The 14458-nt window shown below is 24.3% G+C and overlaps 1 protein-coding gene across 1 annotated transcript in view; it reads left to right on the forward strand.

Moving 5' to 3' along the window:
- The window catches only part of LOC117178396 (coronin-2A-like), a 106217-nt gene that overhangs the window by 71853 nt on the left and 19906 nt on the right, over positions 1-14458 (forward strand). Inside the window, exons 4-6 of the mRNA XM_033369825.1 lie at positions 1921-2153; positions 7194-7403; positions 13004-13121. Of these exons, the coding sequence (XP_033225716.1) occupies positions 1921-2153; positions 7194-7403; positions 13004-13121 (561 nt within the window). The remainder of the gene's footprint in view (positions 1-1920; positions 2154-7193; positions 7404-13003; positions 13122-14458) is intronic.

Raw genomic sequence — 14458 nt, forward strand, 5'->3', positions numbered from 1 at the left:
TGCCCTTTTTCTACAAGTAAATCTATTTACGAAGTCAACCAAGAATGTATATCCGATGACTGTTTTCTATTTTGCTTTCTAAATTGACAAGATATATTAGTTATTTAAACAATTTTAAATAAAAAATTAAGAGTTTTACGTTTATCCTACGAGTTGATTTGTTTTCGAATTCAATTAAGGATGTCTATCCGATGACTCTTTTTCATATTGCTATGCAAATTTACAAGAACTATTAATTATTTAAATAATTTTACTTTAAAAATTAAGTGTTTGCCCTTTTTCTACAAGTAAATCTGTTTACGAAGTCAACCAAGAATGTATATCCGATGACTGTTTTTTTATTTTGCTTTGTAAATTTACAAGATATATTCATTTAAACAATTTTAATTAAAAAATTAAGAGTTTGACGTTTATCCTATGAGATAATTTGTTTTCGAAATCAACTAAGAATGTCTATCCAATGACTCTTTTCTATATTGCTTTGCAAAATAAACAGAACTATTAATCATTAAGACAATTTTAATTAAAAAATTAAGTGTTTGCCCTTTTTCTACAAGTTAATCTGTTTACGAAGTCAACCAAGAATGTATATCCGATGACTGTTTTTTTATTTTGCTTTGTAAATTTACAAGATATATTCATTTAAACAATTTTAATTAAAAAATTAAGAGTTTGACGTTTATCCTATGAGATAATTTGTTTTCGAAATCAACTAAGAATGTCTATCCAATGGCTCTTATCTATATTGCTTTGCAAAATAAACAGAATTATTAATCATTGAAACAATTTTAATCAAAAAATTAAGTGTTTGCCCTTTTTCTACAAGTAAATTTGTTTTCGAAATCAACTAAGAATGTCTATCCAATGACTCTTTTCTATATTCTATAGTCGATTTTGCTTTGTGTATTTACAAGATATATTAGATATTTAAGCAATTTTAATTAGAAAATGAAGAGTTTGATGTTTATCCTACGAGTTAATTTGTTTTCGAAATCAACTAGGAATGTTTATTCGATGACTCTTTTCTATGTTGCTTTGTAAATTTACAAGAACTATTAATTATTGAAAGAATTTCAATTCAAAAATTAAGAGTTTGATTTTCTGTCTACGAGTAGGCTTCATTTTTTACCATAATTAACTAAGAATATCTTTCTGATGATTTTTTTTCTCAGATGCTTTGAAAATCTACAACTATTTATTATTTAAAAATTGTTTATCAACATATTTATAGCTCGGCTATTTTTCAAGGAAGAGGTATAATTTGTTTACGGAATGAACTAAGAATGTCTTTCGATGATCATTTACCACGTTAATTTGTAAATTTATAATAATTATTAATCATTCAAACAATTTTCATAAAAATATTGAAAGTTGGGGTATTATTCAAATTTGTTTACGAAGTTAACTAAGATTGTCTTTTTGATGACTCTTTTCTAAGTTATTTGTTAAATTAACCAGAATTATTAATTATTGAAATAAATTTCATAAAAAGTTTAGAATTTGGCTATTTTTCAACGAATATGATCAGTTTTATTTACTAAGGTTTAGTAACATTGCAGCTACATACGAGTTTGCTCGAAGTATTCGCATTTGCCTAAACATTTGGTCAGATGAGAGGAAAACTGCAGAAAACCACCTCCCGAGTTTAGTCGGGTTTTCAAAATTTGAGTACACAATCCGGTTTTTCGTCTTATATAGTACCCATGCGAAGTCGTGTATAAATAGAAATTATTAAAGTAAAAATTATTATCTTGGCATTTTCTTGAATTTAATTTCCAAATAGAATAATTACAAGTAAATCAGTGGGTCGCGCGCGTAAGAGTTTCTAGTTGTGTTGAAAATGCATGATATTTTTATCTAAAATTGCAGTAAAGAGAAGTCAGTGTTTTAAAATTGATTCTGGAAATGAATAAAAATTGTTTTTGCAGGAAGGTGTCTGCCATGCGGGTACAAAGGCGAGTAAAGTAGTATTCCTAGGAAGTTCCGGTCGCTTGCTGACCACAGGATTTAGCAGACATTCTGACAGACAATACGCAGTATGGAGTCAGCATGACCTTTCGAATCCACTGGCCTGTGAAACAATAGACTCGTCCAGTGGAATTGTTTTCCCCTTCTATGATCATGACACGAATATGGTTTATCTTGCCGGAAAGGTAGGTTGAAATATCAAGGGAGATTACGAAAATTCGACAATATCGGGGGTGGCAACTTGACCGGGAAACCCGGAAATGACTGGGAATTCAATTAAAAAACCGGGAATTTACTTTTGATCGTAGAAAACTTCCAGTTTTTATTATTTTCAGAATTTTGGTCGATTTATGAAAGTGATTTCTACTTTATCTACAGTTAGAGGGAATTTTTGACATTTAGGAAAAATTTTTTAAAAGAATAAAAACTGGGATTTAGTAGAAATGAGTCTAAAAAATCAGATCCAAGTCAAAATTCGACTTACTTTAAAAGTTCCTTCTTCCAAATTTTAGAAAAAGAGAGTACTTCAAATAATTTTTAGAGTAGAAGTAGTATTTTGAAGAGGAATTAATTCTGAATTATAATTTTTTTTACATTTTTTTTGCTTGAAAATTCATTTTTTTTTTCAATGAAACAAATTGGTTGAAAGTCAATTTTTTTAACTAGAGATTTAACTATTTCAGTAGAAAGTGGAACTATTTTGCTGAAAACCTAGGTTTTGTTGTTGTTAATAATTAAATTCTTAATAGTGTATTTAACCATTCTATTTTTGGTTGAAAATTTATTCATATTTTTTATTTAGAAGTTAAACGAGTTGTTTGAAAATGTATGCTATTTGTGGAAAATTCGCCTTTTTTATATAAAATTAATCTTTATGGTTAAAAATTTATCTTTCTTTAGTTAAAAATTAATTTTTCTGTTTTTAAAGGTTCATATTTTTAATTAAAAATTCATCTCTTGTTGAAAGCGTAACTACTTCGTTGGAAAACAATTTTTTAACTAGAAATTTAACTATTCCAGTAGAAAGTTTAAATTTTATATAATTTAAATTATTATTAAAAATTTTATTATTTAAAAATGTTTATAATCAAAAAAATATAAATGATTATTTATTAAAATAAATAGAATTGTAAAATATAATAATAAAAATAATCAATTTATGGGTTTTATTTGACTTTTTTTTTGAAAATCCGATTTTTTTATTGAGAATTACATTTTTAACGGAAAATTCAACCAATATATTTCTAGTTGAAATTTTACCTTTTTTGGTTGAAAATTCAACAATTTGGATGAAAATTGATGTTTTTTATATAAAAATTAATGTGAAGAATTCCTGCAAAGAAAACCAAGAATCTAACGACCAAATTTGAACAATCACCATAAAATGTTCCCATTGCAATCTTAAAAAAACAAAACTTTTTCCTTCCTTTTTCCCTAAAAAAAAGAGAAAAAAATTTAGATTTCCCTTTGGACAAGAATAAAAAAGAGGAAAAAGGTTTTATTTTCAAGAATTCTTCACATTAACTTGATTATTGGACGTTAACAAGGATTTTAAATTAGATTTTAATCTCATTTAAGTTTCTGAAATTTTTATATACAAATGAAACTATTTTTTTTTGAAATTCATGCAATTTGTGTGAAAATTCTTATTTTTTTTGTAGAAAATTAATCTTTTTCGAGGGTATAAAATTCCAGTTGAAAATACGTCATTTTAGTTGAAAATCCTTTTCTAGATCAAAATTTTACAATTTGGATGTCAATTTGTCTTTTATATTTTAAAATGTGTTTATTCAGCAGAAAATTCTCTTATTTTGTTGAAAAAATAACTTTTCTTCGTAGAAAATCGACTTTTTTTGGTAGAAAATGATTATCTTGTTGTTTGAAAGTTAAGTTTTTAGAAAATTCAAGTATTCCAGTTAAATATTCTTCATTTTAGTTGAAAATTGATCTTTTAGTTCAAAAATTAATTTACTTGGTCGAAAAAAACACTCTTTTGTTTAAAATTAAATTTTTTATTGAAGATTCATAATTTTAATTAAAAATTCATTTCTTTGGTCGAAGAGTGAGCCGTTTTATTAAAAATTTGTTTGTTTTTTGGTTGAAAATAATTTTTTTCTCACGGAGAGTACTAATTTTGCAGTTAAATATTCCATAATTTTAGTTAAAACTGTATTTTTTTGTTTGAACATTCATTTATTCACTGAAAATTTAATAATTTAATTTTTCGTGGAAAAATTATCTTTTTTAGTTGAAATTTCGTCTATTTTTGGTTGAAGACTGATTTTCTGAATTTAAAGCTGAATTATTTCAGTTGAGGATTAATTATATTTAGTTAAAACCACTTTTTTAACTATCCCAGTTGAGGATTCATAAGTTTACTTGAAAATTCATCATTTCAGATGAAAATTAATTTTTTGTTTTCTAAAAATGTAATTATTCCATTTTCAGTGGAAAATTTATTTTGTTTTAGTTGAAAATCCATCTATCTGGTTGAAAATTTGCCTCCTTTGATTGGAAATTTAACTATTGGCCTAAAATTCATGTGTTTTGTTGAAAAACTTATTTTTGTGTAGAAAATTAATATTTTTGTTTGAAAATTCATCTTAATCTTTAAAAATACATCAATTCAGAAAAAATCTAAAATTTCACCTTAAACTTCATAAAAATGTAAAAAAATGAAAAATTGACCTGTTTTAATTCTGCAAAAAAAAAATTAAAAAATAAAAATTTGCATCCCGCCCATCGTAATAAAAATGATAAAAACAATAAAGGGCCTCTTTCAATTAAGAAAAAATGGAAAATAAAAACTTTTCTCCTATACTCAATTAAAATGTTAATAATAAAAAGTAGCCTCTTATAATTTAGAAAAAAAATTACCCACGTTTCAACCCTTTCAATTCAGTAAAAGTGATAAAAATAAAATAAGGGCCTCTTCTCATTCAGAAAAAATTTTAAATCACAATTTTTCCCCTTCAAAATTCAAAAAAAATATTTAAAATAAAAACTCCCTCTTCAAATTCAGAAAAAAGGATTTGAAAATAAGAAAATCTTCCCTTAACCTAAATAAAAATAATAAAAAGAAAAAAGTGACCTATTCCAATTCAGAAAAAATATAATCAAAATTTTGTCCCTTCCAAATCAATAAAAATCTTAAAAATAAAAAATTTCTCTTTCACTTTAGAAAAAAATTTTTGATGAAAACTTTTCACCTATAAAAATTAGCCTCTTTTGATTCAGAAAATATGTACGTCCCTTTCATCAGAATGAAAATGATAAAAAAGGGCTTCTGCCAATTCAAAAAAAAAATGCAAACCAAAATTTCGTCCCTTCAATCTCTATTAAAACATTGAAAATCAAAAAATGTATTTTTTTAATTCACAAACAATTAAAAACTCTAATTTCCTCCCTTTCAACTCAGTGATAATCTTATAAATGAAAAATTTCCTCTTTTAATTCAGAAAAAAAAAACTGAAAATGATAACTTTTCACCAATAAAAATGTTAAAACGAAAAAGTGGACTCTTCTAATTTAGAAAAAAAAATTCATCAAATTTTCAACCCTTCTATCTGAATACAAATGATAAAAATAAAATAGGACTCTCTTCAATTCAGAAAAAACCTGAATACCAAAATTTCCTCCCTTTCATTTCAATAAAAATGTAAATAATAAAAAATTATCATTGTGGATTATAAAATATTTATTTTAAAAATTATAAAAATCTTAAAATTATAAAATATCTCTCTGCCAATTCAACAAAAATTAAATACTAAAATTTCTTACCTTTCTTTTAAATTTAAAATTATGAAATTCAAACTTTTTTTGCACTAAGCCTCAGAGTTTATTTATTTTAATATTAATTAGGATGTGATTAAAAAAAATGATTTCAAGACAAATATTTTAAAACTTACAAAAATACTTTTATTTTAACTATGATTGAAAAATTAATTTTTTTTACTGTCCTTTTTTACCAATTTAAAAAAAATGGTTGCGTTTTAAGAAGTGTAGGATTATTTCTTCGGAAAAACCATTATCTACAACTCTACTATTTCGAATTTTAAAATTAAATTTTTGTATAGCTAAAATCGTCAAAACCATTTTTTTAAAGAAAGTTTTTTAAAAGCAAATAACTGTATTTGAAGATTATTTACTTATTTTCAAAACCGGATTTTTTCTCCAAGAAAATAAGAGCATAATTTATTAAAATTCATATTTTTTTCAAATTGGTAAGAAGCGACACTTTAAAAAATTCAGTTACAAAAAAATATTGTTCCCATAATTATTCTTCGTAAGTCTTTTTCATAAAGAAAGCGACCAGATTTTTGGCACAACTGCCTTAAGTCGTTACGAATTAATATTTTTTCCCTTTTTATTTATACCTTAAAATTAAAAAATTAACTTAAAAATTAAAAATGTTAAAAATTAAACAATCAAAATTGTAACGTTTAAAGTTAAAGTTTAGCACTATAAAATTGAAATGACCAAAGACTTTCTATTTCAAACAATACAGTTTTAAATTTCTTAATATTGAACATTTTAATTATAATTGCTGATTTTAAATGAAAAGTCAAATATGGCCAAATATTACTAATTTTTTTTTATTCAAAAAATATCAAATTGAACGAGATAAAAATGAAATATTTTTAAATGAAAGAATATTTGACTAGATTTTTAAATTGAATGAAAAATTTAGTTATGAATATATTAATTTGAAATTATTTAATAATTAAAATTACCTTATATAGTTTCAATTGAAAAAATAATTAAAACAGTTAAATTTCCAATATTAAAATCAGTAAATTGCTTAATTTTGAACAAATTCAGAATCGTCTTGTAAAATAAATTATTGTTCAATTTTAAACACTCGAACTACAGTTCAGTTTTAAAATAATTAAATAATTTATATTTGCTGTTGATCAACCTAAAACATTTTTATCCAAAATTTTCACACTCAAACGCTTTTAATTTTTTAATTGCCTAAATATTTAAAACAGCGTTTTAAAAAAGTCTTTAAATTATACACTGAATGATTTCATAATTAAAAAGGTAAAAAATTGAACCGTAAATTCAAGAAAAGTGGAAATCAAACCAACTTTAAATCGAATTATATCATGTCACACGGAATTTAAAATAAAAAATCCGTCATTTCTCCCTTTTTCACGGTCAAGTGGCCAATTATGGACTCAAATTAAACTCTCTTTAATTACTGATTTGATTATTCGTTACAGGGTGACGGTAATATTCGATATTATGAAGTGGCGAATGAAGCTCCCTGGGTTCACTTCCTCAGCCAATTTATTTCAGGAAATCCGCAGAGAGGTTTGGGCATTATGCCCAAAAGGGGTGTCAGCACTTCCACCTGCGAGGTTTTCAGGTTCTTCAAACTTCACGCAACAAGAGGAATGTGCGAACCGATTTCTATGATTGTTCCACGAAAGGTAAAGAATTGTTATAATTTTTTACTTTACAGGGTGTCCAGCTACCTTGAAAACCTTGAAATCCCGGAAATTTCCTTTTGAACTTTTCACGAGAATCTTGAATTTGAATTTTTTTCTTTGCTATTAATACAGTAATTTTATTGAAATGCGGAGATTAATTTAAATCTTTTTTAGTCTATTATGAAGGAAGCATCAGTTTAGAAAAAATCTTGCTACTGAATTGTTTTTTTTTTATTTATCTGGATTATTATTTATTATTATTATTTATCAGAACAGAGTTTATTATTGTGAATAATTCTATAAGTTTTTAATTTCTTCGCTGCTAATTTATAATAAAATATTTTAAACGGTTTCAAAAGGTTTCAAAAAACTTTAGAAAGATTTCAAAAGGCTTGAAATAAATTCAATGATTTCAACGAGTACAAAAGATTTTACAAAAATTTAAGAACGATTTCAGAAAGATTTCTCAAAAGTTTTGAAGATTTCAAACGAATACAAAAGATTTGAAACGATGTGAAAAATTTGATTTCAAACCATTTTTGTACACCAGATTACAAAGATTTCACAAAATTTCAAATATTTTAAAGATTTGAATTATTTTAAACAAATATAAATCTTGCAGAACGATTTCACAAAAATTTAAAAGAATTTTTGTGGATTTGAAAAGATTATAAGAATTTGCAAGATTTCAACAAGGATTTCAGTAAAGTAAACCAGATTGCAAATATTGCAAAACATTTGAAACTTTTAAACGAGTTAAAAATTTTTTTTGATGATTTCAAAAATGTTTACAAAGTTTAAAAATATTTCAATGATTTTAAACGAATACAGCAGATTTAACAAATATTTTAAAAAATTATTAAGGATTTCAAAAGATTATAAGAATTTTCAAGATTTCAACAAGGATTTCAGTCAAGTAAGCCAGATTTAAAATATTTCAAAACATTTTAAAGTTTTAAACAAGTTTAAATTTTTTGAATGATTTCAAAAATGTTTACAAAGTTTAAAAATATTTTAAGATTTATTCAAGGATCTCAAAGATTTAAAAAAGGGAATATACACATATTTGCACCATATTTCCGTGATTTCAAAACATTACAAAGATTTTTAAAGATTAAAATTTTTTATACGATTCCATCAGATATCACAAAGATTTTAAATATTCCAGTAATTTCAAATAAATATAAAAGGTTTCACAAATACTTCAAAGACTTTATAAGGAGATTTCAGGGATTTCAAAGATTTCAAAGATTTCAATGATTTTAATGATTTTAAACGATTTCAGAAGGTTTCAACTAAATTTAGGAGATTTCAAAAGATTCTAATGATTTCCAACGAATAAAAAAGATTTCGCAGACAAAGATAATAAAAAGAATTCTCAAATATTTCAAAGATTTCATAAAAATTTCAAAAAGATTTCCAAGATTTCGAAGATTTTACAAAAGCTTTAAATAATTCCTAATTATTTCAAAGAAATTTCAAGTTTTTGTTACGGTTCGCAATACTTAAAAAAATTACAACGAATTCGCAGAGATTTGAAAGATTTCAAAGACCTTACAAAGATTTTTAAATTTTCTGAAAGATTTCGCAAATACTACTGATGTTCGCAAAAAATTAAGAATTTGTCCATTGATGATTCGGCTTTTTACAGACATTTTTGGCCAATAAAAATTGAAATGGCTCATTTCTTTGCATGTGTAACAAACGTTTATTTCATTATTTGATGTAAAAAAAGAGACCTTTTGGAAAGAATTCCTGTTTTCCCCCGTTTTCATGAAACTTCTCGTTTTTCTCGTTTTTTGCTACTTGCGAACTGAATTAGTACTAATTTTGTTGTTCCGAATTTAGTTCGTTTAATTAACAATTCGATTATTTCGTTACAAAATTAATTATTTTGTTGTCTTTTTTTTTTTGTTAAACATGCAAACGTTTTGTAGAAAATTCAACTTTTTGCTGGGTCAAGTCTTCTTTTTTTAATTTATTTAAAATCTTTTTTGGTTGAAATATCAACTAGTACATTTTTCGTTCGAGAATTCATATTTTTTGGTTGAAAATTCAACTGCTTGGTTGAAATAAATTATTAAAAATTTATTTTGTTGAATATTGTATCAAAGAGATGAATCTTCAACAAAAAATATGAATTCTTCAAAATCAGTTCAACTTTCGATCAAGTAGTTAATATTTCAAATAAAAAATATAATACTCAAGGAAACATAATAATCGATATTTCAACAAAAAGCGACAAATTTTCAATAAAATAGATGAGTTCTGAATCGATAAAATGACATTTCATCTTTTTCGGGTTAAAATTAACTCTTTTTTTTTTAAATATAGTTTTTAAGAGTTTAAAATTCAACTGTTTGGTTTGAAAATTCAATCATTCTATGGAAACCTTAGCTGTTTTGGCTGAATTTTTGTTGCCTGAACTAAAATTTTTTTCTTGTTTTTGAAAATTTCGTTCTTTGTTTAAAAATGTTCGTTTTTGTGAGTTCAAAATGCAATTATTTTGGTGGAAATATTATCTTTTTTAGTTTAAAATTAACTTTTTGCTGAAATATATTTTTTGACAGTTTAAAAATTCAACTTTTTTGTAGAAAAGTCTTCTTTTAGGCTTGAAAATTCATATTTTTGTTTGGAAAATTAATCATTTAGTTGAAAATAAATTTTTGGTTGAAAATTAATATTTTGCTTTTAAAAATTCTATTTGTTTGTTGAAAATTTGTCTTCTTGGCTTAAAAATTAAAAAATTTTGTAGAATTTTCTTTCTTTCTTGACTGAAAAACATATCTTAGTTGAAAATTCATCTTTTTCGTTTAAACATTCATGTTTGCAGGCTTAAAATTCAACTCTTTGGTGGAAAATTAGTCGTTTTTTGGGATAAAATGAACTTTTTTGGGGATAAAATGAACTTTTTTGTTGATATATCATTTTTAAGAGTTGAAAATTAAATGTTTTTATAAAAAAAGTCGTCTTTTTGGCTTGAAAATTCAACAATTTTATAGAAAACTAAACTATTTTGTCGAAAATCACCGTTTTGGCTGAAAAATTCAATAATAATTATTTCAATTTTTTTCTTGACAAGGAATAATATAATAATCCATATTTCAACTAAAAGCGACGAATTTTTAATAAAATAGTGGAGTCCTTAATCGAAAAAACGAATTTTCATCTTTTTCAGATTTAAATTAACTTTTTTTTTAAATATAATTTTTTCAAGTTTAAAATTCAACTGTTTTATAGAAAAGTCGTGTTTTTGGTTTAAAAATTTAATAATTTGGTTAAATTTTTTTTATCAAAATTTTTCTTCTTTTGAAAATTCATTTTTTTCGTTTGACCGTTCATTTTTTTAGGTTCAAAATCAAACTATTTTGGTGGAAATTTCTTTTCTTGGTTTAAAATTAGCTTTTTGCTGAAATATATTTTTTACAATTTAAAAATTCTACTTTTTATAGAAAATTCGTCTTTTAGGCTTGAAAATTCATATTTTTATTTGGAACTTTAATTTTTTGGTTGAAAATCAAATTTTTGGTTGAAAATTAATATATTAGTTTTGAAAATTCTATTGGCTTGTTGAAAATTTGTCTTTTTGGCTTAAAAATTCCAAAATGTTGTAGAATTTCCTTTCTTTCTTGACTGAAAAATCTATCTTAGTTGAAAATTCAACTCTTACTGAAAATTCATCTTTGTAGGTTCAAAATGCAATTATTTTCGTGGAAATTTGATCTTTTTTGTTTTAAAATGAGCTTTTTCTGAAATATATTTTTTTACAATTTAAAAATTCAATTTTTTCATAGAAAAGTCTTCTTTTAGGCTTGAAAATTCATATTTTTGTTTGGAACTTCAATTATTTGGTTTAAAACAAATTTTTGGTTGAAAATTAATATATTGGTTTTGAAAATTCTATTTCTTTGTTGAAAATTGATCTTTTTGGCTGAAAAATTCAACTCTTATAGAAAATTGATCTTTTTGGTTGGAACATTCATGTTTGCAGGTCGAAAATTCCACTCCTTGGTTGAAAATTAATATTTTTTTGGATGAAATAAACTTTTTTGTTGATATATCACTTTTAAGACTTGAAAATTTAATTTTTTTATAAAAAAAGTCGTCTTCTAGTCTTGAAAATTCAACAATTTTATAGAAAATTAAACTATTTTGTCGAAAATCATCTTTTGCTTTAAAAATGCCATAATAATTATTTGAATTTTTTGTTCTTGACAAGGAATAATATAAGAATCCATATTTCAACTAAAAGCGACGAATTTTTAATAAAATAGTGGAGTCCTCAATGGAAAAAACGAATTTTCATCTTTTTCGGGTTAAAATCAACTTTTTTGTTGAAATTTTTTTATCTTGACTGTAAAATTTGTCTTGTTTTGAAAATTCATCTTTTTCGTTTGACCGTTTATCTTTTTAGGTTTAAAATGCAACTGTTTTGGTGGAATTTTTTTTTTAAATTAGCTTTTTGCTGAAATATATTTTTTACAATTTAAAAATTATACTTTTTTATAGAAAAGTCTTCTTTTAGGCTTGAAAATTCCCATTTTTCTTTGGAACTTTAATCATTTAGTTGAAAATAAATTTTCGGTTGAATATTAATTTATTGCTTTTAAAAATTCTATTTTTTTGTTGAAAATTGGTCTTTTGGCTTAAAAATTCAACAATATTGCAGAATTTTCTTTCTTTCTTTCTTTAGTCGAAAATTAATCTTTTTGTGGGTAAAATCAACTTTTTTGAAAATATCATTTTTACTAGTTGGGAATTTAACTTTTTTGTAAAAAAAATCGTCTTTTAGTTTTGAAAATTCAACAATTTTATAGAAAATTAAACTATTCTGTCGAAAGTCTACTTTTTTCTACCAAAAACATCTTTCTGGCTTAAACATTCAGTAATTTAGTTTTCTTTCTTTCTTGACTGACAAATCTTTCTTGGTTGAAAATCCAACTATTTTTTCTTGAAAATTCGTCCTTATGGTCTAAAAATTTATCGTTGTATTTTGAAAATTCATCTTTTTTTGGTTGAAAATGCAATAGATTTGGGCTTGAAATCTTAGAAATATGTTATCTACATTAATTTTATTTAAAACAATTATTCTCCCGTTTTCCTTGTTTTCAGAAAATTGTGGAGTGCGAAGTCTGATTCTTTGAAATCTCTTGAGAGTTTAATGAAATTTGTTAAATGTTTGATAATTTTTTTATTTTTATATTTCCAAAGTGTTGATTTTATACATTCGCGTAGTCTCGATATTTTTTTTGACATTTCTATTTAAAAACTATTTTTATAGTTTTTATCATAATTTATTATTAAAAAGTAAAAACGATTTATTGTCGGATTTATCAAATAATGAAATTAAAATTCCCGAAATTTGACTTCAAAACGATTAAATACAATAATGTTCATTTTGAAGTATTTTTAAATTTTAAATTGAACTCTAATTCAAAATGTTTAGAATATAAAAATGACACATTGAAATTGAATAATTCAAAGTTGGCATTATTTCGAATGCTTCCAGGAATTTTGATTTTTAATTTTGATTCATTCTGTTTTTTTCTTTTAAATTTTCCAAATCTGAATTGTCTCCGAATCGTTTTTTTTTTTTGCAGAGCGATCAATTTCAAGAGGATTTGTATCCAGATACGATTGGAACAATGCCAGGTCTCTCCGCAAAGGATTGGATCAGTGGAATGAATAGTCCACCGCTTTTAATATCATTGAAGACTGGTAAGTCATCCAGCAGTTATTTTCCTATATTTTAATTGTTATTTTTGGAACAGGAAATTACCTCAAAAAATTATAATTCTGAGTTATAACTGCGCTTAAAAAAAAAAAGTATAATTAAGTATACCTCTGACTTGGAACAGTAAATTTTTTAAGAATAATTATAATGTTTAGTTTGAATATGAAATTTTCCGAAGAAATTATATAGATTCCGAACTGGATCGGAAAATTATCGAAAAAAATTTAGAATTTAAAATCTGGAACGAGGAATTTACTAAAAGAATTATAATTCTGACTTGGAAGCGTGAATTATCAAGAAAAATTATAATTTTGAGTCAGAATAGGAACTTTTTTAAGAAATTTTAACATAAATTTCTGAATTGGTTCATATTAGTATAAAAAAAGTTATAATTTAGATCTGTAACGAAGAATTTTTTAACTGAATTATAATTCTGACTTGGAAGAGAAAATTTTCAAAAAGAATGATAATTTTGACCTTAAAAAGGACACTTTCGAGAAGAATTATAACTCTAATTTGGAATAGTGACTTTTCTAAATGAATGAGAATTTTGACTTGGAACGGGGAATTTTCGAAAAGAATTATGTTTTTGATTATTATTGGAATAGGGATTTTCGAAAAAAAAACTTTCATTCTCACGTAGAACAGGACAATTTTCTAAAAGAATTAAAATTTTGTGTCAGGACATGGAAATTTAAAAAATAAGTATGATTACCTGAGCGAGAAAATAAAAAAAAATTGATTTGATTAATAAATTTTATTTCTAGAGGTAAATTTATAGGTACTGGATTTGTATTTATTCAAATCAAACTTCTTCTTGTCTTTTTTTAGAATTAGTTCTGTTTCTACCCTCAGATATTTATAAGGACTGAAAAAAAAACATTATTTATCATTAATTCGCATAATTTTGGTATACTTACTAGGGTGATCTATAAAAAAGTCTTTCATTTTTTCTTACAAAATAACAAAAATTTTGTTAATTCTGCCGAAATTCGGGAAACATTTTGACATCGAAGGATCAGTCGACAGTGGAGGTCCCTAAAATACTCTATTTTCAATATTTGATCCCTATGGTACCCTATGATTAATGTAAATATAAATAATTTCTGAACTGTCTTAAATTCTATTGCAGTAGGTCAGGGGATTTTTAATATTTTTATTTTTTAAGCCTTCAAAAGCAGTTTCAAAAGTTTTTAATTTGATATATAAAACGATTTTACAGGATCTTTAAGTTTTTATGGAATTTGAGAATTGCAAAGATTTTGAGAAAGTTTATAAAATTTTTAGTAGATTTCAAAGAATTTATTCACGACGCGTGAGA

The sequence above is a fragment of the Belonocnema kinseyi genome, chromosome 8 (genome assembly GCF_010883055.1).
Source record: "Belonocnema kinseyi isolate 2016_QV_RU_SX_M_011 chromosome 8, B_treatae_v1, whole genome shotgun sequence".
In the NCBI taxonomy this organism is placed as follows: Eukaryota; Metazoa; Arthropoda; class Insecta; order Hymenoptera; family Cynipidae; genus Belonocnema; species Belonocnema kinseyi.